The 26,623-nt window shown below is 36.0% G+C and overlaps 3 protein-coding genes across 3 annotated transcripts; 1 reads left to right on the top strand and 2 right to left on the bottom strand.

The window, feature by feature from the left end:
- Positions 1 to 35: 35 nt before the first annotated feature.
- LOC145559974 (uncharacterized) lies at positions 36 to 7,831 on the bottom strand. Its single transcript, XM_081621236.1, has 11 exons — positions 7,378 to 7,831; positions 5,572 to 5,814; positions 4,870 to 5,031; positions 4,474 to 4,583; positions 3,664 to 3,772; positions 2,090 to 2,245; positions 1,810 to 1,925; positions 1,545 to 1,711; positions 892 to 1,022; positions 663 to 806; positions 36 to 530 (listed from the first exon to the last, which is right to left on the bottom strand). Exons 1-10 carry the CDS (start codon positions 7,768 to 7,770, stop codon positions 696 to 698), a joined length of 1,698 nt encoding a protein of 565 aa, XP_081477362.1. The 5' UTR covers positions 7,771 to 7,831; the 3' UTR covers positions 36 to 530; positions 663 to 695.
- A 1,176-nt stretch (positions 7,832 to 9,007) lies between these two features.
- Positions 9,008 to 12,648, top strand: LOC145558622 (glycosyltransferase BC10-like). Its single transcript, XM_081619917.1, has 2 exons — positions 9,008 to 10,728; positions 11,987 to 12,648. The coding sequence occupies exons 1-2, from the start codon at positions 10,213 to 10,215 to the stop codon at positions 12,623 to 12,625; spliced, it is 1,155 nt and encodes a 384-aa protein (XP_081476043.1). The 5' UTR covers positions 9,008 to 10,212; the 3' UTR covers positions 12,626 to 12,648.
- Positions 12,649 to 12,740: 92 nt separating this feature from the next.
- Positions 12,741 to 17,113, bottom strand: LOC145558621 (IAA-amino acid hydrolase ILR1-like 4). Its single transcript, XM_081619916.1, has 5 exons — positions 16,576 to 17,113; positions 16,049 to 16,174; positions 14,894 to 15,208; positions 14,135 to 14,263; positions 12,741 to 13,440 (listed from the first exon to the last, which is right to left on the bottom strand). The coding sequence occupies exons 1-5, from the start codon at positions 16,933 to 16,935 to the stop codon at positions 13,036 to 13,038; spliced, it is 1,335 nt and encodes a 444-aa protein (XP_081476042.1). The 5' UTR covers positions 16,936 to 17,113; the 3' UTR covers positions 12,741 to 13,035.
- Between the last annotated feature and the right edge of the window lie 9,510 nt (positions 17,114 to 26,623).

Raw genomic sequence — 26,623 nt, 5'->3', positions numbered from 1 at the left:
TTGTATGGAGAAATTTTTGTAAAAATGCATCATAATTCAGGAATTGAAGTTATTTTCAATGATTTTACATGGAAATTGCTCTAAAAAACAGGTCTTATCTTGAATTATTGATATACATATTCTAGTATTCTACTAGTATGCAGCAGATTACTCTTGCCTGCTGAAATTGTCCAAAAAAAAATTAAAAAAATTGTAACTCCTGCATCAAGGTATAAGCATGAAGCAAGATAATTATTTCAGGAAAGCAAGAAGCAAAGAATAGTTTCTATCCAGATCATCAATATACATGAAGTGGTTAGATTTTCAGTGCTGGAGCCGCTGGAGCACCATGTATGGCTGTAAAGTTTGCAGCAAAAAAAAATTAATCGACTGCTGCATCAGTGGGAACATCAGCAATTGACTCCTCTGTGGCTCAGAGTGAAATAATTTCTGCTGCGTGAGGGTAATTGTTTGCCAGTAGTTGCACACACAGGAACTCCAGAGTGTTGCCGAGTTCTTAAAAATTGTAACAGATGAAATGCAAAACGAGCCTACAAAAAAAAAAAGTATTTTACTAAATTATGAATACTGTATAAAAGAACAAAGGTCTCAAGAAAATTGAAATAAAAAAATTATATCTGAAGAAAGTTTTGGGAGTTTAAAGATAGTTACTGATTTAGAACCTTTTATCTGATTGATGCAAATAGTATCAACAATTATTCATTGAGATCCAGCAAGCAAACACACTCGATATGTGGGGTGTGAGGGAACATGTCTACAGGTTGGATGCTACTTAATTTGTAGCATCCTTTTATTTTCTGCTCCACCTGCAAAGACAGCAAATATGTGAATCAGACGGCAGGAAATCAACCCCAGAAAACAGATTCCAATGATAGAAGATTAATCAAATACCGAGCCATGACACAGATAATCAAGGTCGCGAGCACATGTGGCAGGATTGCAGGAAACATAGACTATTCGAGGGGCTTTCAACTTTAACAGAAACTTGATCAGCTTCATGTGCATTCCAGGACGGTTTGGATCTGGAACATTGAAATATCATTTGAAAAATTAGAAACTAGCTACCTCATACAAAGATTACCTCCAACTGTTTACTTATAAACGTGAAACAAATGGCCAGTAATTGACATCAGGCAAAGACAATATATGCATATATATATCATTATATCCCAATAGTAACTCCCTCCATCCCAGTTTATTGTCAAAGTTGACAAAACACATACACTGAGGTAATAGAACCAATAATTTTCATTTTAGTGGAAGAGTGCCATAAATGCACAGGGTGACGGTAAATATCTTAGAAACATTCTAAAACAGGAATAGTGCCATAAATACACAGGGTGATGATGAAGAACTGGGACAGTCTACTGAAACATCCTAAAACCAGAAGCATCATAATCAACTTGAACAAGTTGAAATACATTTTCTTAGCCTCATAAATTAAGGGAAAAGACTAAAATGGAATAATTAATAAAGAAATGCAAAAACATAATTAGGAGAAACAGCGCACTGGTGGGAGCAAACTATGACATTGGAAACTTTACCTGATATCACTACATCAGGTCTAGGAAAATTCTTTCCAAAGTTTTCATCAATTTTATTAAGGTCTCCTTGGACAAATGTAGCATTGCAGATTCCATTCAGGTCAGCATTTCGGCGAGCATCTGCGATGGCTTGAGGAACTACTTCATAACCATATACATGTTTGGCCCTGAAATTATAAGACAAATAATGAGTATGGCTGCATAGTGTATAGTACCAACGTACCGTCTACAATAAAGTCAATGCTACGATGCCAAGATTACAAACCTTCTGGCAAGTGTGAGACCAATGGTGCCTGTTCCGCAAAACAGATCCAGCACAATTTCGGAGCCATCACCTCTGAGACCAGCAACATCCTCAATCAGTCCATAAAGAACCTCTGCCTGAAAAAGTATGAAAAGTTGGCATTTAGACCAGGAAATAATTAATAATATTACCAGCAAAATCAGAACTCAGAGGGACTCTACTTGTTAAAATCCAGTCATACAGAGACTATTTATGTCATTGTATAAAAAACTAAAGAAAGACTGTTAAGATGAACACATACCTGCTGTGTATTTGTCTGGAAGAATGAGTTGGCAGAAATCTGAAACGTCAGCCCTCTCAAAACTTCAGCAATAGTAGCTTTCCCATACAACACATGCTCCTTCTCCCCAACTGAAGTGCTCCCCACAGAGGTATTTATGTTGTTCACAATGCTGGCCTATTGATCATTAAAAGGGAACTTAATTATCACTATGATTACAAGCAAGTAAAACAGTGTGAAAGAATAGAAAGCTAGTACTTTCTCCTTCAAAGACAAAAGTGAACCTCAAATTATCACAAATATTCAATATAAGAAGTGAAAGAAGGGAATGCAAGAAATAAGAAGAGGAAATTTAATACCACACAAAAGAAAGAAGAATAATCAACTTTCAGAAATGAAGCCCTTGGCAATTGAAATTGCCATTCTTTGTCAAGAAACAACCTACCCCAAAAGCAATCCTAATTTTATTAGCTAACTTCTGCCTTCCCCAAAATATAAAGCCATGCTTACCACTCGTTCGTCTCTCAACCAAAAGGTTCATCTTTCACCAACAAAAGTTCTCTAAGTCTCATCAAATGATTGCACAACAAACTACCATTAAAAAAATTAATACATGTGCAGAGAACAGCATATCAACATTACTATTGTTAGGATAAATATTTGTGTATTTGACTTCCTTGAATAGGAACTATGGCCATAGTGCTACACAAATCTCCTCCAGGAAGTGCAGCATAGCTTGATCAACCTTAAAACTGTCAATACCACACAGACACAAATAAAATTTGTATTCCAGCATTTATATCTCCATTACTTCCTTCTGCAAAATGCCTTCACAGATACCACAACTCGACCTACAAGTAACTCAGTTTATGCAAATTTACCATATCAAGAGTCACAAAAAAAAATTGTATTCCAGCATTTGTATCTCCATACTTCCTTTTGCAAAATGCCTTTACAGATACCACAACTCAATCTACAAGTAACTCAGTTTATGCAAATCTACCATATCAAGAGTCAAAAAGTCTCTCCCTCCCTCCCTCCCTCCTCCCCCCCCCCCCCCCTCTCTCTCTCTCTCTCCCCCTCCCTCTCTCTCTCTCTCTCTCTCTCTCTCTCTCTCTCTCTCTCTCTCCCCCTCCCTCTCTCTCTCCCCCTCCCTCTCTCTCTCTCTCTCCCACACATACATATTTCACACAACTATTTTTTTGTATATACAAATGAGAATTTTAAGTCAAAGGTTTATAAGTTTGACAATAAAAGTGAAAATGGGCGCTATTTTATGGGTCACGGAGTATTAAATACAGATATGAACATATAATTCTACTTCCTAGCAGAATCTTGGAAGGATACAAAGGTAAAAACAAATGATCTTTCATCATCAACACAATAAACATGAGACTATGAGAGGTTTTATAGTCCCACATCTTCCTACAAGCATATACAATTTTTTTTAGGAGACATAAATGTTTTTACGAAGTGAGACCTAAAATATGGCTCACCACTCACATTACAAGAAAAGAGTTATGATTAAATTTCATAACATAATAATAATGTTTTGAACAATAACTATTACGGAGTAATATATAAATGTGACTAACCACTTCAGTGATGGCCGAAACTTTCTCAACTAGAGGCTCTAATAGCTCTGGCTTGTACGCAGAAGTCACAAAATTGACCATAATTTCAGGCTTACCACTTTGGACATCCCTGCAAAATGAAAGACCATCCATAGTAAGATTTAAAAATCAATTATCTAACGAACTCCAGCAAATTTGAGTCCTAGCAGAAGGATAACATTGATTGCTTTTCAATTGAAAGGCACATGTTAGAATGTCACTGACCTCCTAATTCCTATCTATGAAAGCAGCAATGACACAACTGAAAACATACATTTGACACTGCACCCATAAGCCTAGACTCAATTTTCTCACATAGTAGGCTAACTTTACAATCAACAATATTGACAGCAACTTTCCAGATTAAATTTTATCCAATACCTGCAAAAATCAGGACAGCCTTTGTCATCTCTGATATCCAGGTTCGTTTAAGTTCCAGAAAAGGTCAACATTCACGTAAGAATGACTTGTCTAAGACTTAGCAATTAAATTTTTGAGACTTAATAAATGCAATTTACATATGTATATTTATCATTTGGAAGCAAGAGAAATTGACTAAGTTGAAAGTATTCAAGGTCATTCGGATTTCAGATTCCAGAAATGGATGGAAATAGAAAGAAAATCAGACACAAAAAGTCATGGATCACCAAAGATCCCTTTATCCTCTTAAATTGACATGTCTCCATGGAAAATGTTTAGGTAAAGATCACAGCCTAAAGCAAATCAAGCTTCAACATCACTTTAAGCACTCACAGGCCAGAATTCATATTAGAAATAAGAAAATCCAGTTACCTGCCAGTTCTAATCACTAGATGCTTGAGAAACCCAGCATGGGTATGAACATTATAAGGAGAGAGGCCTAAGCTCTGATCTCTCCAGCAATCTTGAACTGCCAAGAGAACCTATTATCAGAAATTCAAATTAACTCTGAAATAGATCACAAACCAAACAACTCAATATCTAACATGATCATGGCATGAAAAGATGACATACAACCCTCAGCATAACATGAAAAGGATGTAAACAAGAATTGATCTTTGCATTAAGGGACTCCAGAAAGTAATGCTTGATATAAGTAGTAGTAGTAGATGTAAATATATAATTCTAATCCAGAAACAAAACTGCATGAAGAAAACTAGAAAAGAGCCAAGTGTTCATTATCTAGAGACCAAAAAAAATTTAACTTACTGCATCGGCAGGCTTGCTTTGTAACAGGCACTTGTTGATATTGAGTATCTTGTCAAAAAAGCCGGGGGCATGAAGTCCAAGAGCATAATCATTCCCACTACCTTGTTCTTCTTCCCAAAGTTCTTGAGGTATCCATCTTTGATTGCTAAATGAGAACTCCATCTGTCAAAGAGTAACAATATGCCAATATCCCATTAAGTTTGATATTAAGTACTGTAGACATTAAATTTCAGCATAATTAGATTACTAGAAACAATATAGAAGTGTCAAAGGAATAACTTCGACAAAAAAAAAAAAAAAAAAAAAAAAAAAAAAAAAGCAGAGGATTATAACTAGAATTCTAATGTATTAGAAGATATAAGCATGTAGCCAAACATATGATGTACATCAATACATATGACATGACCATCTAGCAAACTATTATCATCTGACATTGACTTCTCATCATTACCCAGTAAAAGTACTAAATGTACTATAATTACATCTAACTTTTTAGACATAAGTAAATTGCTGGTGATCTCTGACATAGATTCCACACATGCAGAAACAAAGGGACCGGCATTTATTTATTTATTTGTTTAATTAATGTCATACATTCTACTTGCATCTGTTTTCACCTTGTTTTTTCCTTGGGTGTTGGGTGGGTGGGGTGAGTTGAGCTGCCTCAACATATATCACAGTAAAGAGTTGAGGTTTTCTAACCTTGTTTCTGTAATAAAACTGGTTTGCACAAGGAATAATGGGCTTTGTGATGCTGAGAAAATCAGGTTGTGCATCAGAAAACTTCCCAACATGTAGCATTAATTCCCAAACTTGTTGCTCTTTATATTTTAGTTGGGCTTCATATGACAGACTCTGTGTCTTACAGCCTCCACAATATGAAGCATATTCACAAGGAGCATCCACAGCATCGTGGTGAGGAGATAATGTCTTCACCTTTGCCACCTAGAAACAATTCAAATAAACAAAAGAACTAAAAATAAGTCAATAAATGTCATCACAAAAGTACAAGGAATTTAATAGACTCAGACAAACTTCTTAAGTTCTCAACAATCAAACAGTACAGCATAGCAGCCCCAACGCAAGAGGCAGTGGATAGAACCAAATCAATTATCCTTTCCTAGGAAATTGGTAAACTCACACAAAATGTTGGAACTCAGAACAAATGCATACAAATTAAGGGCTGTCAACAGAATCTAAAATAACTAGGATGAAATCGCCTTAAAACCGGGTATTCTTAGCTAGTTCCTCTGATTAGCTAGAGAGAAAATAAAATATAAAAATTCAGATTAATTTGGGGATTTAGGAACAACATGATTGAATTAATTAATTGGTTATCACCTAATATAAATTACCAGATTTTGGGAGGTTGCTCTCTCCCAAGGAGTTATTACAGATTACTTTTCCCAAAGAGTATTACAATCAGCATCCTCCGCTATCTATTGCAGCAGCCTTCCCTACTATTGCTCACCACTTCAACGTCCTAACGAACTCAATACTCAATACTGATTTCACTTGCCACCTTTAGTACTATTTCAGTAACAAACTGCTAAAATAATGAAATGGAAACACAATTAAGCATTTCTAATCAGATTTCCTTTATACTAATATTTCTTGTCAAGCAAATGTTGACAGCCCTAAACAGGATATCAAAGCCAAGCAGACATGTTGATAGTCCAAGAACAAATTTAGATAAATGGACATAAACGATCTTCAGAACATAGCACAATAGCACATTATTGCATACAGGGTAACACCCCAATATCCATTATCCAACTCTTGTACAGTAAACTTTGATCAACCTTTCTTCATTATTAATGAAAAGAAAGAAAGGTTCCCACAAAAAAAATGTAAAGAAAGAAAGGAAAACTGTATCACATAAATAACATCACTCGAATGCCCAACACGAAAATCCCACCTAAGCTACTTCACAATTGCAGGAGACATTTCCAATGATCGCCTTGATTGAAGAGGGGACAGAAACTCACATCCATCTAACCTACTTCAAATTCAAACCTGGCTAAAAGTTAAAAACTCTAAAAACAACTCACCTATTTCACCAAATATATTCCAAATTCATTTGCACAAACACAAAGTTGAGGCTGATATAAAATGTAAGAAGACATAAAACCCAACTTCATAAGAGTTCACACTTATGTTCCTATCATAGTAAGTTGAAAGGAACCCATTAGACCGTCTAATACAAGAATTTATCGACAACTTGTCTTTCATCCATTGCTTCAAATAATTATAACAAATAAAACACAATATTTCATACCAATTCCAATCAAATAAACCAATTGTTCCAACATTGTAACATAATCAAATTCCTACCAAAAATATAAATATAAAGTAGCATTATAATTGCATAAACCTCAGCATAATTATAACAAGTAAAACACAAAATTCCATATCAATTCCAATCAAATAAACCAATTGTTCCAACATTATAACACAATTTAATTCCAACCAAAAAAAATGAAAAAGTAGCATTAGAATTCCATATACCTCAGCATAACTACCCTTTTTACGGGTAACCCGACCAAGAAAGCGTTCACCAGGAAGAGCTCGATCACACATAAGAACAAACCCAGTTTCAGGAACTTTACAAACCCCTTTTGCTTTAAACGCCAATGTCTCACAAACTAACTCAAGGGTTTGCCCTCTTTTGGGGTAAAACGATGCGTTTTTGTTGCTGGGTTTTGGAGGGGAGTTTGATGGGGTTGAAGGGTGTTGCTCGGAATTTTCTTCTTCTTCGGCAGTAGAGAGTGAAGCGGCGGAAATGGCGGAGGAGAGAGAAAATGGAGTTGGGGAGAAATGGCGGAGAGTGAGCAGCCATGGACGTGTTCGCGGGTTTATGGTTCGGAGAGTATGAGTTGTGGGTATGGTTATGGCTGCCATTGTTGAGCTTGGAAGTGTGTTGAGCTTTGTGCTTCAATTTTGGAACAAGATATGCTTCGTATTTTTGAGTTTGTAGTTTAGTTTGAAAGGGGCAGTACTACGTCGTTTTAAAGGTGAAATTCAATTTCTTTTTGACAAAACAGTCTTTAACTACTCTCTCAATTTTTGAACGGGATAATTTGTCAATTACGGAGTACTACCTAGGCTAATACGGCTTTTGATTGCCCATCAGCCTAGGTCATGGTGGTTTTGACCACCGAATAGTTTGGCCGTTGTGGTTCTTCAACAATTCTTTAGAAATTTAATAAGTCGATGATCCACCTCGTTTAATGTTGACACCCCACTTCAGGTTCTTCGTTATCCGTCATTTGGCAATGTTGATGGTGGTTGTCGTTATTGGTGGTGGTGACCGACAATAGTGGAACTAGTGATTGGTGTGGAGGGGGTAGGGTGAAGTGGGAGAGAAAACATGAGTAAGGTAAAAGTGTCCATTCTAGACCTGATCAAGTTGAGCTCGGCCCGCTGGCTTGACCCGACCCAACTCGCTTTTGGCGAAATTTTAAGATGCACCATGGTGCACCTAGAGTCTATACTTTTGAACATTTAGTAAAAAAAACTGAACAATTGCAAATTTTGAACATGCAGTAAAAACATCTGAACATCGCAAATTTTGAACATGTAGTTAAAAAATCTGAACTATCGCAATGCATTACACCTATACTTTTGAACATTTAGTATAAAAAAATCTGAACAATCGTGAATTTTGAACATTTAGTAAAAAAAAAATTTGAACATTGAAAATTTTGAACATTTAATAAAAAAAACTTGAACAATCGCAATGCACCACGCAAATACTTTTGAATATTTAGTAAAAAAAATATGAACAATAACAAATTTTGAACATTTAGTAAAAAAAATCCGGACAATCGCAAATTTTGAATTATTACGAGTCAGACAAATTTTGAAAGAAGTTTGTCTGACTCGTAATAATTCAATAGTTTTATAATATAAACTGAACATTTATTTGTATACAAAATGAACATTTCTTTATAAAATATGAATATAAAAATTGCATGTTTATGTTCAGTTTTTGTGACGTGTTCATATTTTTTTACTAAATGTTCATATTTTTTGTAAAATGTTCAAATTTTTTTACTAAATGTTCAAAAGTATAGATGTGGTGCACTTATTTCTAGGCGCACAATGGTGCACATAACTCTTAATTGCGCTTTTGGGCGGGCTTTGTGCAGTTTTTTCGGTCCAAAATCGGGTCGGGCCCAACCCAGCGTGATTTTTTAAAAATTTTGGGCGGGCTTGTGAAACCGATTTTATGCAATTTTAGTTGACTTTTTGGGCCGGCTCAAAAAGCCTATAAGGCCCGGCTAATTGGGCGGGTTTGAGCACATATTTTCCGACCCAAAATTTGGCCCGACCCTTTAAATGGACAGACTTTTAGACTTTGGCTCGGTCTGGCCCTGCCTGCCGTTTGATCATCTCTAGTCCATTTATACAATAGGTCCATTTTTTTTTATTAAATACGATCGATTTTGATTTTTTTTTTTTAGACAAATACGATCGATTTTGATAAACACAAGTACTATGTAGTAATTTTCTTATAAAATAATTGAGAAAAATCGTGTCACCCAACTCTTAAAATTCAAATTTAACAAAAAAGTAACCAAACGAAAAGTACTTTAATTGTTTTTTTTTTATTTTAATTTCAAAAATGTACTTACAAATGTAAAGATAACACTTGGCAAAGTATAATTCTACCAAAGTGCCATACACATGCTGTCAAGTGTCAACATTCTCCTATCTCTTCCCAATCTTCCGGACAATTCTTTTCTCTTCACTATTCTCAAACCCCTTTTCCTGTCTTCAATTCAATAATTTTTTCAGTTTCAAATAAACGTACAATTTACTTTCAAAACTGATGTAATTTGTGTGATTTATAACAATAATAATCATATTTAATTACCAAAACTGTTTTTTAAACGTTTTGTTAATCTCTTTGTTGTTTTCCTTGAAATACTATACCTCTCTTATTACCTTACCAACTTATAATCACACATGGTATGATCACAACAATATCCTTCTTTTTCTCATCTTGTTATACATTCAATTTTGTCGATTTCGAACTCGTAATTTGATTTGATTGGATTATATTATTAGGAAGATTGTTCCTTTTGGTGGTGGGTTTGTTATGTTAGTGTCATTCATATTGTTGTACAATTATAGTTGAGGATCACCCATTTTTAGGTGATCCTATTTCGTGTCGTGTTCGTGTTTTGTTAAGGCTCTTATGGATCAAAGGACGGTTTTGATCAATCTGATTGCACCAACTAGTCTATATTCATAAACCCGGATGCCAAAATCCCAAATTTTTTCCCATTTGTATTGAGGTGAAGATCCAATTATAGGAAAGAGCTTGTTCTGATTAAAATGCTAAGGATAATGAACGGCGAAAATGGAAAAGACGCCGTAAACTGTGCTAGAACAGCCCCAAACAAATCATGGTCATTCAAGATCTTGTACTTTATCTTGATATTCTTTGTTCTTGGTCTTGGAGTTTGCATATTGAGTATGAATATGATCAGGTATCTTGGGTTGCGAAACATGGTGTTGAGTGAATCGTCGAGGTTAGAACCTTGCGACGATGTTACAAATACTCTAGAATGCTGGACTAAACCGCCTTCTAATCTTATGCATAATATGAATGATACTGAGTTATTTTGGAGAGCTACATTTGCTCCTCGAATTCAAAAGTATCCTTACAAGAGGGTTCCGAAGGTAGCATTCATGTTTCTGACAAGGGGACCTTTGCCGCTTTCACCTCTTTGGGAGAGGTTTTTTAGAGGCAATGAGGGACTTTATTCCATCTATATTCATTCACTGCCTGGCTATAGAGCAAATTACTCCCGTTCTTCGGTTTTTTATGGCAGACAGATTCCTAGCCAGGTATGAATTCCTGCCTACAATACTTTCTCTGAGTTTGTTAGTCCTGTACTCCTGTTTATTAATGTGGCATCAATGTTGATTGTTTTAGATGCTTTTGATATCGTGTTATAGTATCGTTGTTCTGATTATCTGAAGGCAACAGCTTAGTTTGTTCTGTTTATCTGAAGGCATTAATTTACTTGATTCAGCTCACAGGCTGAGATTAATGTTAGTTGATTGTCTGTCATACTTGTAAAGCTAACTTGTAATTTACATTTTGATTACATTAGACAATGACTTTAAAGAGGGGACAAAAACAGCTTAAATAGCTTTTTGAATCAAAGATGCTTGTAATGTTCAGGATAATCTATTTCTATGCTAGGCTACTTTCATTGAAGGGTCATGTGTTTCGTTATATCATGATTCTGCCTGTACCTGAGAACCTCTCAAAAAGTCGAAAGCAGAAATTCTGCAGTCAATATAGCTAATGTGAAAGATTGTTCCTAGACAAGAAGAATGATTTGTCTAACAGAAACTTAGTATTAAGTTGGAATGTGATAGTTTCCAGCTTTGGCACTTCAGATTTGGGAATGGCTTCAGAATCTGTAGGACAGTCAGTTTCAATGGAGGTTAAGTTCAGTACTTTTTAGGATCTACCGAACTAGTCCTCTGTCCAAATTGATGTACGACCTTATTTAGGATGTCCGGAAAAAAGCTGTCGTTTTTACTAGAATAGCAAAAGGTTTATGATTGAATATCCTAATGTTACTACTTTAACTTAAAGCATAAAAAAAACACTTCATGATACATTCTTAGTTATCAGAGGTTGAGATAATGCGACAACTATTTCATACAAAGAGAGTATACTGTTAAAAGTGCTCTGACACTGAGCAATATCTACCAGCACCAGGCAAACTTGATTGGAGTGAACAAATATATGGGATGTTTTAGGCAAGGATTAGTATGTTCACTTTGTTGTAGCTTACATTTACCCCAGACTAATCACTGTCCTCAACTCGTCAACCAAATTTTATGGCACTGAACTCATCAAGATCAATTCGACACTTAGTAATGCAGAATTCGTACAGGGAAAAAAAATTAGAGCTGCATCTTTGAAATAATAGAAATCAAACCCCTGTTCTGTTATTACTTTCAGCTCATTTAGGACAGTGATACAGATTGACGGATGTTACTAGAAGTGCATGCTGTGAAAAGAAATTCATGAACAAGTTTTTCAAGCATTTTTCTCATAGAAGTGTTCTGATTATTGTTTTTTCAGGTAACAGAATGGGGGAAGATGAGCATGTGTGATGCTGAGAGGAGACTTTTGGCAAATGCGTTGCTTGATCTGTCCAACGAATACTTTGTTCTGCTTTCAGAGGCGTGCATTGCTACCCGTAACTTCACCATTGTGTATCGTTACATTTCAAAATCTCGTTACAGCTTTATAGGCTCCTATGATGAACATGGACCCTATGGAAGGGGGCGATATGACAAGCAAATGGAACCTGAGGTCACCCTCGAGCAATGGAGAAAAGGTTCCCAATGGTTTGAGGTTAACCGTGAACTTGCTCTCCGGATTGTAGAGGACAAAGTTTACTATCCGAAGTTCAAGGAATTCTGCAAGCCGGCTTGTTATGTGGATGAGCACTACTTCCCCACCATGCTAACGATCCTAGTTCCTCATTTGCTAGCAAACCGAAGCCTTACATACACAGATTGGTCGAGGGGCGGGCCCCACCCAGCTACATACGGCAAGAAGGATGTTTCAAAGGAGTTCTTTGACAAGATATTAGGAAGGCGAATGTGCTTCTACAACCATCCCCTGGTCTTTCTATGCCAGCTTTTTGCACGAAAGTTTGCACCCAGTGCTTTAAAACCCCTCTTGAGTTTGTCATCTGAAGTTTTTGGATACTGAATTAGGGAATAGACTGCTGGTACCTAGATAATGTTACAGTAACATACTTCTGGACCAATTGTGTTTTGTTACTCCTGTGGATACAAGCTTACCCTTTTTCGGGGAAAAGTGAATATGTAGCAAAACTCTAGATTACACTCTTCAACTGGATGGTTACATACTTACATGTAAGTTTAAACATTTGATGCCTATATATAGAAAAGCCTACATACACTACATCATGAAGGTTTTATTTGTTCTAAAGCTTAATGTGACTGTTAGGGTACAAGTCATAACTTGCCAATCGTTCTTTTCCTGAACTGGATATATAACAATTAGATAAATGCTGAGCTAAATTTTATTTAAAAGCTGAATTTACTGCAGAATAAGCACCCGCATTGGACCACATTTCATGTGCGTCTCAAAATGGATTACAATTCATCATGACGAGTTCTATCATGTTCGAGGTTTTTTGTCCCCTTTTCGAGAAGGTATCTCACAGCCAGTGAGGCGTGAAGAGATGCACCATAAGGAAGCACATTTTCATTAAGAACAAACAATGGGTTATGCTCTGAGCCTGTTCTGCCTAGCGTCTCATTTTGCAGACCAACAAAGAACAAAAGTCCCGGGATTACTTCTTGATAATGTGCAAAATCCTCGGATCCAGTTAGGGGCTTGGCTTCTTTCACATTATTTGAGCCAATCATATCTGTTGCAACGCTGCTGAAGAGCTTATGCAGGTTTTCATCATTAATGGTCGGCGGGTATGTGACTCCAGCATCAAAGAAATCAATAGCTGCAGTGCACCTTTGTACAGCAGCTTGGCTTGTTATAACCTGTAATGTAACGCAAATATTAAATGGGGATGATAGCGGATATTAATTACCATGCATCGGACAATCAGAAAAGCACCGTGCTTAAATAGTGCAATCTACAAATAGATCTTCAATCCTTTCGCGGACTTAAAGAAATACTTGGAATGGTGCCCAACAGCTGATGGCATTAACACAAAAGTCCCAAAATAAAAACAAAACAAAACAAAACACAGCCAGACACAGGATTTAAAGACCGTTTGTATAGTCAACACTAGAAAAGTTTCCAGAGATGACAAAAAGTATTATTATTATCTACGCAGAAATCAGCATTCACTAACTAAAATTGTATTTCATGAAAGCAAGAATATCAGTACCTGGATACAGTATGTATTAACTAATGTAATAGAATATCATCTAGAGAAGTTCAAGAATTAGGACAGTGTCATGTTATGTTTATAATATTAACTATGAAGTATTACTTACTATTACCCTCAAGGTCTGTCTTAGCCATATGAGCACACAAAAACAATATTAAAATAAATAAATAAAAAGCTTGTAATGTTATTGTTTAGTTCACTATTATCTTCTGAACACCTTATATGAACATAAAGGTGCTCGTTCTCAATGATGAAAATGTAGGTCAAAACAGAAAGACGATCCCAAAGAAGTTATTATTATCACCATTCACCACAGAAAGGCCAATAGAGAATTATACCTCTCCAATTCTTTGTTTAAGACGTGTAAGGCTTTCCCTTAACAAGGCTCTGAATGTACCACCAATAGTGACAGAATCCGGTATTACATTGAATGCAGCGCCTCCTTGGAACTTCCCTACTGTAACAACCTGCACAAGAAAACCTAATCTTCAAAAATATATGGGAAGAATATTACAGTAGAAGATGATATGCCTCCATAGTGAGTATGAGAGCAGAAGAAACAGACAGAATAACTTTCAGTTAGAATATCAAAGGAAGACCTCATTTCAATAGCTGATTAACTTTAGACACTAAAATAATCCTATAATATATTTTTAATAAAATAGAAAAGGGAAGAATATTTGATATTCTGGTGCTCCTAGTTGAGGGCTAGAGGACAGTAAATTATTATTGTCTGAACCACTATCAATATATGCTAACAAATTATGCCTTCTAATCTCAATATTCCCACACAAGTTGGTTAGACTGAAAAAGATATAAAAATTTGGCAAATGAGTATATTCTCAAATGCTATCTGAAATTCATAGATCACTATCCTAATGGGAAAAGTTATAATTTAAGAAGCAAATACAGGCGGTTACCCTGACAACAAAGCCCAATCAAACAATCAAAACTAAGTGGTAGTTAAGAAACCAGATTAAATCGAGGGGATCAGTTTCACGAGAAACATCATTGACGAAGCAAATACAGGCGGTTACCCTGATAACAAAGCCTAATTTAACAATTGAAACTAAGTGCTAGTTAAGAAAACAAATTACTTGAGAATCGAGGGGATCAGCTTCACGAGAAACAATATGCTGTAAGCTGACAATGACATTCGAAGCTGCCAATATGGGATCTACTGTGTGATGAGGAATAGCAGCATGACCACCTTTTCCAGTAATTACAGCTTGAAAGAATCCACTTCCGGCCAAGAGTGGACCAGGCCTGGAGGAAACTTGACCAACAGGTAAGCCAGAATTAACATGCAAAGCAAATATGGCTTCAACATTCTCCACTGCTCCAGCCTCGATCATTCTCTGGGCGCCGCCATATCCTTCCTCACCTGGTTGGAAAACCAAAACAACTGTTCCCTACAGTTTTATGAAAGGGAGCAAAAGGCATAAGACTTCAGGGAACTAATAAGTATTAAGATTTAAGAAGACTGCTCTTATTCTTATATTGAAAATGTCATCTTGAAAACATGTAATTGCACACCAGTAATAAAATATCATTTAATTACAGTGCTATGTCATTTGATTGCACTGGTCAAAGTAGGTTTGCCAATTTTCTGCCCCAACTTTATACAGCATACTCAAGAAAGCCTACAAGCAGTACATTCAACGCTTTTACAGTCAATTTCGAACAGATGATAGCGAAAGCACCTTTTCACAAGAAGATTCTCAAAAGTTAACTGTCCAAACAACCGGAAATGATACCAAACTATAGTCAAGTAAAGTCAACTCCTCATGCCTATCTAACTGCTTATAGTCAACTTAACAACATGATAGTTTGGTCAACTTGGATTTTATAATTGGTTAATATGTCATCCATTCCTAACAATGATTTAACTAAAGGACAGAACAGCTATATGTTCACAAATGTTACATGCTATTTTCGGTGGAAGTGCTTTTAGAGCTTAGAAGGAATCCTTCACTGCAAAGAAAAAAGAAAGATTCTACTATAAATGCTTCAGTTTACTTTGGGAGCTCTGCATTGCACTGCCCCTGAAGAGCCATTGAAACGCTTCAACTTGGCCACACAATTAGGCCACATAATAGAGAAAAATATATCTCAGATTGAGCATCAACACATTTATAGCTACATAATTCCACTATTTACAGCATCAAGTCGATAAATCCGCATAAAATGAAGCTACTCAATGAGGACGGACAAAACCTCGAATCACGAAAGCAAATTCAGCAGAAGCAAACCTGTAACTTGTGTCGATTCTCTTGGAGGATCCTTGCAGCACCAAGCAACATGGCAACATGTGCATCATGCCCACATGCATGCATTTTTCCAGGAACTTGACTCTTGTGTTCCCATTCCACCATTTCCTGCAATAAGCATGAGCATAGTAAATTCAACAATTGATGAGTATGATGACTACTTTCAATCTCATCTCCCCAAAAATCATCAAACCACATACAAGTATATATTATAAACTAAAATGCAAATCACATTTTATTATTCAACCATTAAAAACACCACTTTCATTGTTTCAAGAGCCACAAGAGCAATGATGTGGACCGGATTAGATCTCGGGTAGAGGTCACCCACTCACGACTTTACCAACTAAGCTAGCGGAGATTCATCAATAAAACATTTTAAATAAAATTCATTAATAATTTATTATTCAACACCCATTTCCTATAACCATTACTAATAAACAATGAGCATTATAAAATATAAATTAATTTCACAAAATTTCAATCAAAAATAAACAATCAAACAGTACCTCAATAGGAAGAGCATCCATATCAGCCCTCAAAGCCACAAATGGAGGTTCCCCAGTTCCAATAAACCCAAGAACACCAGTAACAGCAACTGGGTACTTATAATTTATCCCTAATTTATCCAATTCCTCTCTAATAACCCGACTAGTCTCAAATTCCTCAAACCCCAATTCAGGATTTTCATGCAATTTCCTCCTAATACCCACCATCCAATCAAAAACCTCAGATTTCTGGGTTTGATTAAGGAAAAATTTTGGGATCTCTTCAAGCTCATTTGAGGATAAAATTGACTCAGATTGTATGAAATTTACAAGAAAACAGTGAAGAATGAAGATTGCAAAAACCCATTTGGAAAAACCCATGATTTTGGTTTGGTTTTTTTTTTTCTGCAATATGTTTAATGTTTGATCAAATAAATTTCTGTACTGTATATAACAAAAGAAAGATTAAATTTTGTTTCTTAAGGTGGAATAGGGGACCAGATTCTATGGAGTTGGCGCACTTTAAACAGTAATTAAGAGAAGAATTATAGGCTGAAATTAATAATGGTAGAAAAGTTGATGAGGGATGTTTGCTGGAGTTGATTAAATTATGTAGAAGTGGGTCACAGGAGTGGTTTTTTTTGTGAGTTGTGACTCAAATTTCTAATAGAATCTTCACTATAATTTGAGTTGAATTGTGGCATTATTATCATGTGCTTGAATTATTTAATGTAAGTTGTTGAGATATTTTCAAAAACTCCTTTCCCTATAAAATAATTGAAAAAAAAAAAAACACCCTTTTAAAAGCACCATTTTACAAAAGAAAACCTTTTATAAGCTTTGTTGTAAAAGAAAACCCGAACTTAAAATTTTTTTTTGTTTAAAACAACCTAGTCCCACTAATTCACTTAATTAACCACTAATTTCTTCTAATCAACCTCTAATTCTCATTTTACTACATAATAATTAAATTAATTTATAGATTAAAACAATAAAAAAAAAAAAAAAAATCGATACACCACCCCCACCACCAGCCAGCCAACCCTCCCTCTCCCTTTCCCCTTCCCTCGGCAGCAGCCCCCTCCCCCAACCGAGCCGCCGCCTTGCACCCCTACCGCCGGCAACCCACCTCCCTTTCCCCCTCACACCCTCATTTCTTCTTCATCAATTTCCTCCAAAAATTTCTAATTTCATCTTTCTCTCTCCTAGCTCAATCGTGATTAGCTATGACTTCTCCCTCTCAATTTCCCTAAATTATCTCACAAAAACCCTAATTTATCAATTGAAGACTTTAATTTCACCTCGAATTTCTCTCTCCTCCTTCCACTCCCACGCCCGCCATGATTATTTTACTCGACCTGCAATTGTGCAAACTTTGATTATTGTTCTCGACCTTCTTTGGAACACAATGTTGTATTTTGAGAATTCGTGGTCGGATCGAGTTGATATGATGTTTCTGGGGTGTGGGTGTTTTCATGGTGGGCTGGCAATGGGAGTAAGACGGTTTTCTTGGTGGTGGTTGACGACGGGATTAGGCTAGCTGGTGGTAGGTTGTGGCTAGGGTGGTTTTTGTGGTTGGCTTATTGGATGGGGGCAACGATTCTGGTGGCTTAATCGGTGGTGGAGGCTACTGGCAGGGGAGGGGGAAAGAGAGTGGGTGGCTGGCTTGGTGGTGGGGATGGTGGTTTTTGGTTTTTTTGATCTTTTTTATTTATAAACTAATGTTATTATTAAATAGAGTTAAAGGATAATTAGAAGTAATTAGTAGTTAATTAGGTGAATTGGAGGCACCAGGTTGTCTTCAACAAAAATTAGGTGTGTTTGGATTTTCTTTTACAACAAATCTTTTAAAATGTTTTCTTTTGCAAAATGGTGCTTTTAAAAGGTTTTTTTTTTATTTTTTTTATTTTTTTTATTTTTTACAAATTTGCCTTTTTTTTTTTTACTACTCCCTATGTAAAATAAATGACATAATTAACATTGCAAATATACATATACTCATGCACTAGTTTGACTTTATTTTAGTTAAATATTAATGAAAATTATTTTTTAAATTATATTATGAAATTTTATGTTGATACCTATCTAACATATTTTATGATAAACTATATGTTTTTATTATGTTAGTAAAAAAATATGGTCAAAGCTAATGTATGAATAGTGGAAAAAAAATCCAACGTCTCATGTATTTTGGGACAAAGAGAGTAATACCTTCATTTCATAATAATCGCAACATATTTCTTAAAAGTCTATTTCATAATAATTACAACATTTTTTTATTTGATAATGACTCACTTTTATTTCATTATTCTCTATCCAACTAATCCACCAGCCCTACTACTTGGGCCTTGTACTTTAGAGTTGCTCTGCTGAAATCTGTTATGCTATGCTCTACTTAGTATATAACACTCGTGCTTTAGATGGGCCAAAAGTCTCGTTATTACGAGAGAGAGAGAGAGAGAGAGAGAGAGAGAACCAAGGCTAAAATAAGAACTAGGAATTAATCTAGACCCTTAGATCATGTTAATCGAATGGCTCACATGCTTCCCGTATCATTAATGGCATTTTGTAATATTTTAACTTGATAAAGTAGTTTCCAATTTCATCTCTCAAAAGTAAATGAAAATTTAGTAAAAGTAAGTGAAATCAGTCTTAAAGTAAATGAAATTGCCTTAAAAGTTAAAAAAAAACTGGAAAAAAGTTTGAAAACAGCGAAATTACGAGAATGTCATTAATGAGAGCGAGTGCAATGTGAGCCATTAGATGAAGTGCGATCAATGGCTGAGAGTAGTTCCTAATTCCTATTATTCATCTTGGTTTTCACATGATCTCAATTATATATATATATATATATATATATATATATATATATATATATATATATATATATATATATATATATAGTTGAAAATTAGTAAAATAAAGGAATTCACAAATTGTGAGTTAAGAAATTTTTAATAGCTAAAATATATGTCAAATCTTTTTTTATTTTAAGTAATTATATCGTATAAAATTAGAGTATTGTTTTTGTAAATAAATTTTGTTTCTTTAGTTAAATTTTATTCAAAAAAAAAAAAACTAAGGACACACCAGCAAATGACACGTGTCATTGCTGGTGTGTCTTTTAGTATATAGTTATTAAATATAGTTATTAATAATTTTGAATAATAACAACACGTCAACACTAATCAAAAATCCTAATTAACAAATCAGAAATATCATTTTTTCATCATCATCATCAATTTTTGGCAACAATTTGAAGTCATACTGTATTCAATAAGAACGTAATAAGAGTAATAAAAAATCAATAATAATGAAATAAAAATCGATGAATACTACCATATTGAATTGGATTGAAATTCTAAAGTGGAAGAGTGATTTGATCTTCAATATCTTAATCAATGGCTATAGTTAAGGCTAATAAAAAAAGCAAAATAACTATTAAGGCCTATTAATTAAAGTACGGAACACAAATCGAATTTAATAAAATAACAAAATTGCCAGGAAATTAGTTTAAATACCCTCATCAATGGCCTTAATCATTCTTCAAATTTCAATTATTCGATTACACAATATTCGATTGGATCAAATGAATAAGGACATCGATGAGAGTATTGAAGATAAGGCAATTCAAAATTCAAAATTGATGAACCCTAATTAGGGATTTGAGATTTTAGAGATTGGTGAATCATAATGAGATGGGCACTGTAGACACCCATTTGTGTCTCCCCAAAACCAAACCCAGTGATGAGTACCTTTCACGTCGAATCATAATCGAATGAAACGAAAGTGTGGAAAAGTCTAGTGTTGCGGAAAGTTTTAATTTCTTTTCTCTTCTCTCTGTTTTTGAAAACTTTATTTTAAGAAAACAGCCAATCCAGTTTGGTTGGTCCATGATATGGGTCCAATAGTAGTGTAGTTGGATGGGGCTTGCAAAGACCTTTCCAACGATATATTATAAGCCCAATTCCGATGAATATTGAGGAAGTTATGGCCAATTTACTAAACTGGGCCCGGTTTGAGCTTTATGTGCAGCCCAATGATCTAGGGGAGGGCCTAATATGATTTATCATTCCTAATGCAATTAGGAATGGTTTTAGTCTTCTAGATTCTTCTAGAAGGTTCTTTTCATTCCTAATTCAATTAGCATTGATAAATTGACTTTTGTTGACTTTTCAGAGTTTTGATCAAAATCAAATAGCATTTTCGAAGAAATTATATTATTTTATCCTCCAGTACGGTAAACTTATCGGATTTTCGAAAACACGTTAAAATCAAGCTTGGCGTCCAACCCCAGACCTTGGCGCCTGGAACCAGGCCTGGCGCCTGGCGCTAGTGCTGGTGCCTGGCGCCAGCTAGCCAGGGTTGGCGCCAGCTTTGTTTCCTGAGTGTCAGACTCTATTTTGTTTAATTTATCTTTTTGGCTGATTTTCTCTATAAATATCGTATTAAAAACTCCGTTTTCATTCACCTACAATCAGTTTTCATTCGCAATCATTAATTCTCTAATTCTCTCTTAATTCATTCATCTTTCTCTTTTTCTAAATTTGTTTTCACATACAAAATTCTGCATTCGCAAGATCTAGAAATACCTAGCCATATTCGAAGTTGCATTCGCCCTAGACGTGAAAAGTTTTAATTTCTGAGGGTTTGGTCCCAAATCTCTCTTTCAATTATTTAATTTAATTGTTTTGATTATTATTTTCCTTGAAGTTACTAACGTGTGTATTTTGTTATTAGAAAAAGGTACGAGGCATCAAAGTAAGTACTTTAATTGATTAATTGATATTATGATGTAGAAATCATGTTTATATTGTTATTATGATATTCCTAGTATCATGTCTAGGGTAATTTTAATATTAAATATGATTGTTACGATGCTTCCTATGTTCTTCCTAATATTTATGATTGTTAGTATCATGTTAGGGTTAAAGATTTGATTTTTATTGCTTAGTGACATGCTAGGGTTTGTTATTAATCTTGTTAGTATCATGCCTAGGATCTTGCTATGTTTATTATGCTTTAATATTAACATGAACATGATTATTATTGTAATTGTTATAATTTATGATGATTATGATTATTATTATTATTATTTTGATGATGATTATTTTATTTATGATGATATTATTATTATAATTATTATTCATGATTATTGATTATTATTATGTTGCTTGATGATATTTATTATTTATTGCTTGATCACACCTTTATGCATGTTTAAAGGGAATTTGTACTTGTAATCATGCTTAATAAGATAATTAATAATCTTGTTAGGGTTAATTTGATTATAATTTCAAGTGATCGCCAATAATAGCTTATTTGTGCATTAATATTCAACCAACATAGATTAAACAGGTTTAGGGTAATCCTATTGATTGCATGTTAATTAGAAAGCGCACATGAATACGATCAGAATAAAGTAGAGGCCTATTATTAGGGCAGGTTCAATCTCTTTTAGGTTGGATTTGTACCTTCATCCCCGAACCCTTATTTGGTTCATGACCTTATGGAGTTGACAATCTCTTGGATCGTTAAGGGGTGTAACCTTCACCTCGTGAACGGTTTACAAGTTCCTTAAAAAACTTGTTGGCGACTCTTTTGCTCTATCTTCTTCCCTTTTGGACGCCACCGTACTTTAGTGTATGATCATAGTGGGGTTCAAGCTAGTGGGATTTTAAAGCTTGAAATTATTCCCTACAGTTTTTTGGCGACTCCACTGGGGAGGATTTCTATTTTAAATCCTGAATTTGTTTCGGCAATGATTTGGAATGAGTGGATGAGACTCGAAACGTTCTAAGTATTTCATGTGCGTAATTTTGATTAACATTATTGTCATATGCATAAAAAAGATCTCATTGGAAAGACCATCCGTAATGAGTTAAAAACATAGGATTTTACACGTAGGAAATTTGAGAAACGTCTTTCACAACTAGGACTGAAATAACACCGCGCGAAACTGGAAAATTTTATCGAGCACAGAAAGCTGCTGAGGCATGTGGGAAGTAGCGTCAGGGGCCAGAGCTTGGCGCCAGACTTTTTGCCGTAGCGCCAGACGCCAGCATTGGCGCCAGGCGCTACAGTTAAAATCTGGCGCCAGTCTCTGATTGCTGGCGCCAATTTCCCCCAATACCGAGCCAGAAATATGCGTTCTAATTTCGACCGGTTTTTCGTATTGTTTGCTCGATCCTACTTCCTGATTGAATTTTTTCTCACTTTTCTGAAACCCATATGTGTTCTACATATGGACATAACCCTCTGGGAATTCATGCTCCATCTACCCGATTGAACGCTCCGTGCAACAAAGGGTACATCCGAGATTGTTGAATTCACCAAACCATGGAAGCGAGTTTTTTCTAAAACTCGCGGTGTCCCATCCACTCGCGCCAACCCTTCACGGTTAGGCTTCCGAGCGGTGCATCCGGACAATTAACCATGGACCCTCTTTGACTAAACCATATCCCGAACTTTAGAGAACTAGAGCCATGGTTAGGTTGCGAACGCATTGCATCATATTGTGCCTACTTGACTAATTGTGCATTATTTGTTGTGCATATATATTCTATGTTTCTCTTAACCGTTTGTTGACTTGTGTTGAGATTAAATAAATTAATGACTTAAAGAACTTTGCCTAATTAATTAATTAATTAATTATTTAATTTGAGTCAATAAAGTCTATTTTTTCTTTAATCGGAATTGGCCTAGTACGACTTTAGGCATACCCTAGTTGACTAATAACACCGAAAACAGTCCCAGACCGAAGCTCCACTATTGGCGCCAAGGTCTGAGCTGTAGCGCCACACGATGGAGTGTAGCGCCTGACGACAGCTATGTTGTCTGGCGCCAAGCTCCACAGTGTGATGTCAGTCCTATCGCTTGGCCGACAGTTCGGATTATTTGTCGAGTCATCACCTAGGGTCTAATTAATCAGTTTTCTAATTAATTCGGTTAATTTTGCTGTCAATAATGTTTAATTGAATCAATGATCGAGTTTAGGCACTAAGCCCCATGGTCTTACACAAGAGTACGTCCAAGCATGTCACTTACACTCAACGCACACACCAATACACATACCTTGACCATGATTAAGAGAGTCTTGTGCGCGCGTTTTTTCGTCATTTTTTTTTAGGGGAGTAAGTCGGATATTAATCCTCCAACATAAAAATATATACATTTTTTTGCCAAAAATATGCACCCTTTTTTCTTTTTTCTCTTTTCCCTTAAAATAAACCATAAAGTCAAGTTGATTCGAGTCAAGTAATTAAAACACAAAATGGTTTAATTTACAGCGCGTGGTCAAGAAAAGAAGGACGATTAATCAAAGATAACCTCTTCGTACAAGTCCAACTTTTCGACAAACCTATAGCTCGCAAGAGGAAAGCAAGAGTCATAATGGCAACTCAAGAAGAAGTCAATGACCTTAAGAACCAACTGGCTACTGTGACTGAGACACTGAAGCTTCTCGCACTTAGGATTGACGATCCCGTGAAGCAACAACAAATGGACCTCATGCAAGAGAGTTTAAGCAAGTTGTCTAGTGACTACAAGTTTCAAGAGCTTACATCACAAGGGGTCTCGGTGGACAAAGATCTTCTTCCGCAGAAGTTAAACGCCAATGACATCCCAAAATTCAGAGCAATTGACAACCCTTACTTCCATTTAAGAGCATTTGAAACAATAATGAGTATCAAGGGTATTGATAAGAAGGTCTTCCCTTCTCTTTTCTCACTATCTCTCGAGACCGTTTGCCAACAATGGTTATTTTCTCTCGAGAAAGAAAAGACCTCTACCTGGGAGTCTATAGCAAACACTTTCGTTGATAGGTACAAGTGTAACATTCAAGTCGAGACTGACCATAGAGAACTTGAAATCCTCAAACAGAAAGAGAATGAAGGCTTCACCTCTTTCTTTAACAAGTAGAGAGAAACCTCAGCTAAAATGATTGAGGTGCCAAGTGAAAAAGAGTCTATGAGACTGTTTATCAAGAATCTCCAAGAAAAATATTCCAATCATCTTAAATATCAAAATAATCTCCATACCTTTAAGGCTGTTTATGACATTGGGATCAATATTGAAGATGACTTGGCTAAGTCAAAAGCTTCCAACAATAACTCCAACAGTGGATGGAAAGGAAAGAAGAACGACAATCCTTCTTCTTCCAAAACCACCCACTCAAATAATGTTAGCACCTTTAATTTAGGAGAAGTTCTTGCCATGAACAACCAAGGACAGAAGAAACCATTTAGGAGGAACTTCACTCCTATTGGCATGAGTTATGACATCGCATTTGATCGATTAAATGCAAAAGGTCTTATAACTCCCATTGGACCATTTGGGGACCCACCAGTCAGTCGAGAAGAGGTCGGTTAACTGGAACCCCAACGCGCACTACAAGTATCACCAAGGTAGGGGCCATTCTACTGAAAGCTGTTGGAAGCTTAAAGAAGCCATCCAAGACCTAATCGACAATAACAAACTGTCGTTGCCCCCTGCCAGTAAGAAGCCAAGCATCGACAATGCACCTCTAGCTCATACTCTGGCTATCTCCGACGAGGAAAACGAGATTGACCCCTCATCTCTCATTAAACCTGTTGAAGAAATCAATTCCATAGAAAAAGAAGAGGAGACCTTCTTCGATGTCAAAGATAGCCTTCCAGAACCGGCAAATAAGGAAGACATACAATTGCTCACACTGTCTATGAAGGAGGCATCGCAACTACTACGTGAAGCTCTCAAAGTTATGAACGAACTCCATAAGAAATATGATGAGCTTCCACTTCCAAAAGAAGAACCTAAAAGAGAATTCACACCAGTGAGAACGACTTAAGAGGCAAAGTATTTTCCCTTACAAGTCACTGAAAAACCCAAGAAGAGCAATAAAATCTACACTCCAATTGGGATCCCATATGCGCAAATGTTCGAAATGCTCTCCGAGAGTGGCGAGGTCAAACCTCTCGAACCGAGACCATTCGAGTCATTAAAAAGGACAGATAGATATTACTGCCAATATCATCAATCAGGGGGGCACACTATAGAAACCTGTTTCAAATTCAAGGATTTGGTACAGAAAATGATTGATGAAAAGAAACTAGTCCAAACCCAACAAGAAGAGGATATAACCATCAATGGAGTTTGGGACAGTGATGAAGAAGATGTCTACCTAAAGGACATAGTAGGACCTTCATCCTCTGTATCATACACCACAGATGACATTTGGGCTGAAGAAGATTCATCAATAGATGTCCTCACAAGATCTAGGAGAATGCAACTTCCCGTTTCATCGCAACCTATGCCCACCGTACAACAAGTTCCCATACCTATCATCGAAGACAATGATATTGTTAAACAGTTTAAGAAGAAAAAAGTTGAGATGAATGTGTGAAAACTTCTGGCAACATCTCGAGAACATAGGTTGGCTGTGATGAATGCCTTGGATAAAATCGGGATAGATTCTGACACTACTCCTGAGGGACTAGCTAACTTCCTCACAAGTGACCTTCCTAGTCCGATTAATTTAATCACCTTCTCTGACAAAGATTTACCCCCAGAAGGTGACAGACATTACAAGGCATTGAACCTCACGGTAGTCTGCAAAAGGATGAATGTTCCCATGACTCTTGTAGACAATGGATCGGCTATCAATGTCTGTCCACTTAGAACTGCGAGGATGCTCGGCATAAGGGATGAAGACTTAACTCCGTCCACACAAGGAATAAGAGCCTACGATAATACTCGTCGTCAAGCTCTTGGCAAAATAACCCTAAATGTAACGGCAGGAGCAATAGAACATGCTACTACTTTTCAAGTAGTAGACATCAAAGCCTCATTCAACTTGTTTTTGGGACGCCCTTGGCTTCATGATCTAAAGGCCTTCCCTTCATCTCTCCATCAAAAAGTAAAAGCCATAGTTGGAGGAATTCCAATTACTATCGATGCTTCGCCAATGAGAATCAAATCCATAGAAAATCCAATCATTAATGTGGAGCACGACGAAGATGATGAAGACCTATGGGGCTTTAACGAAGAAGTCTCCTTAATCCAGGAGGATGAAAGGACATCTCTTTGCCAT

This window comes from Chenopodium album, chromosome 9 (genome assembly GCF_948465745.1).
Source record: "Chenopodium album chromosome 9, dcCheAlbu1.1, whole genome shotgun sequence".
Lineage (NCBI taxonomy): Eukaryota > Viridiplantae > Streptophyta > Magnoliopsida > Caryophyllales > Amaranthaceae > Chenopodium > Chenopodium album.
Note: the sequence above shows the minus strand (reverse complement) of the source record. Positions and strands in the feature narration are given on the sequence as shown.

Bases quoted from the DNA above. Each gene is read 5' to 3' on its own strand.
- LOC145559974 (XM_081621236.1), bottom strand. From the start codon at position 7,770: ATGGCAGCCATAACCATACCCACAACTCATACTCTCCGAACCATAAAC. The intron at 5,815-7,377 runs GTATATGGAATT...AATTGTTTCTAG, and splicing joins AAAAGGGTAGTTATGCTGAG to GTGGCAAAGGTGAAGACATT. The intron at 2,246-3,663 runs GTTAGTCACATT...AATGATCAATAG, and splicing joins TTTCGGCCATCACTGAAGTG to GCCAGCATTGTGAACAACAT.
- LOC145558622 (XM_081619917.1), top strand. From the start codon at position 10,213: ATGCTAAGGATAATGAACGGCGAAAATGGAAAAGACGCCGTAAACTGT. The intron at 10,729-11,986 runs GTATGAATTCCT...TTGTTTTTTCAG, and splicing joins GCAGACAGATTCCTAGCCAG to GTAACAGAATGGGGGAAGAT.
- LOC145558621 (XM_081619916.1), bottom strand. From the start codon at position 16,935: ATGGGTTTTTCCAAATGGGTTTTTGCAATCTTCATTCTTCACTGTTTT. The intron at 16,175-16,575 runs GTACTGTTTGAT...TGCTTATTGCAG, and splicing joins TGGATGCTCTTCCTATTGAG to GAAATGGTGGAATGGGAACA. The intron at 15,209-16,048 runs GTTTGCTTCTGC...ATAAAACTGTAG, and splicing joins AGAATCGACACAAGTTACAG to GGAACAGTTGTTTTGGTTTT.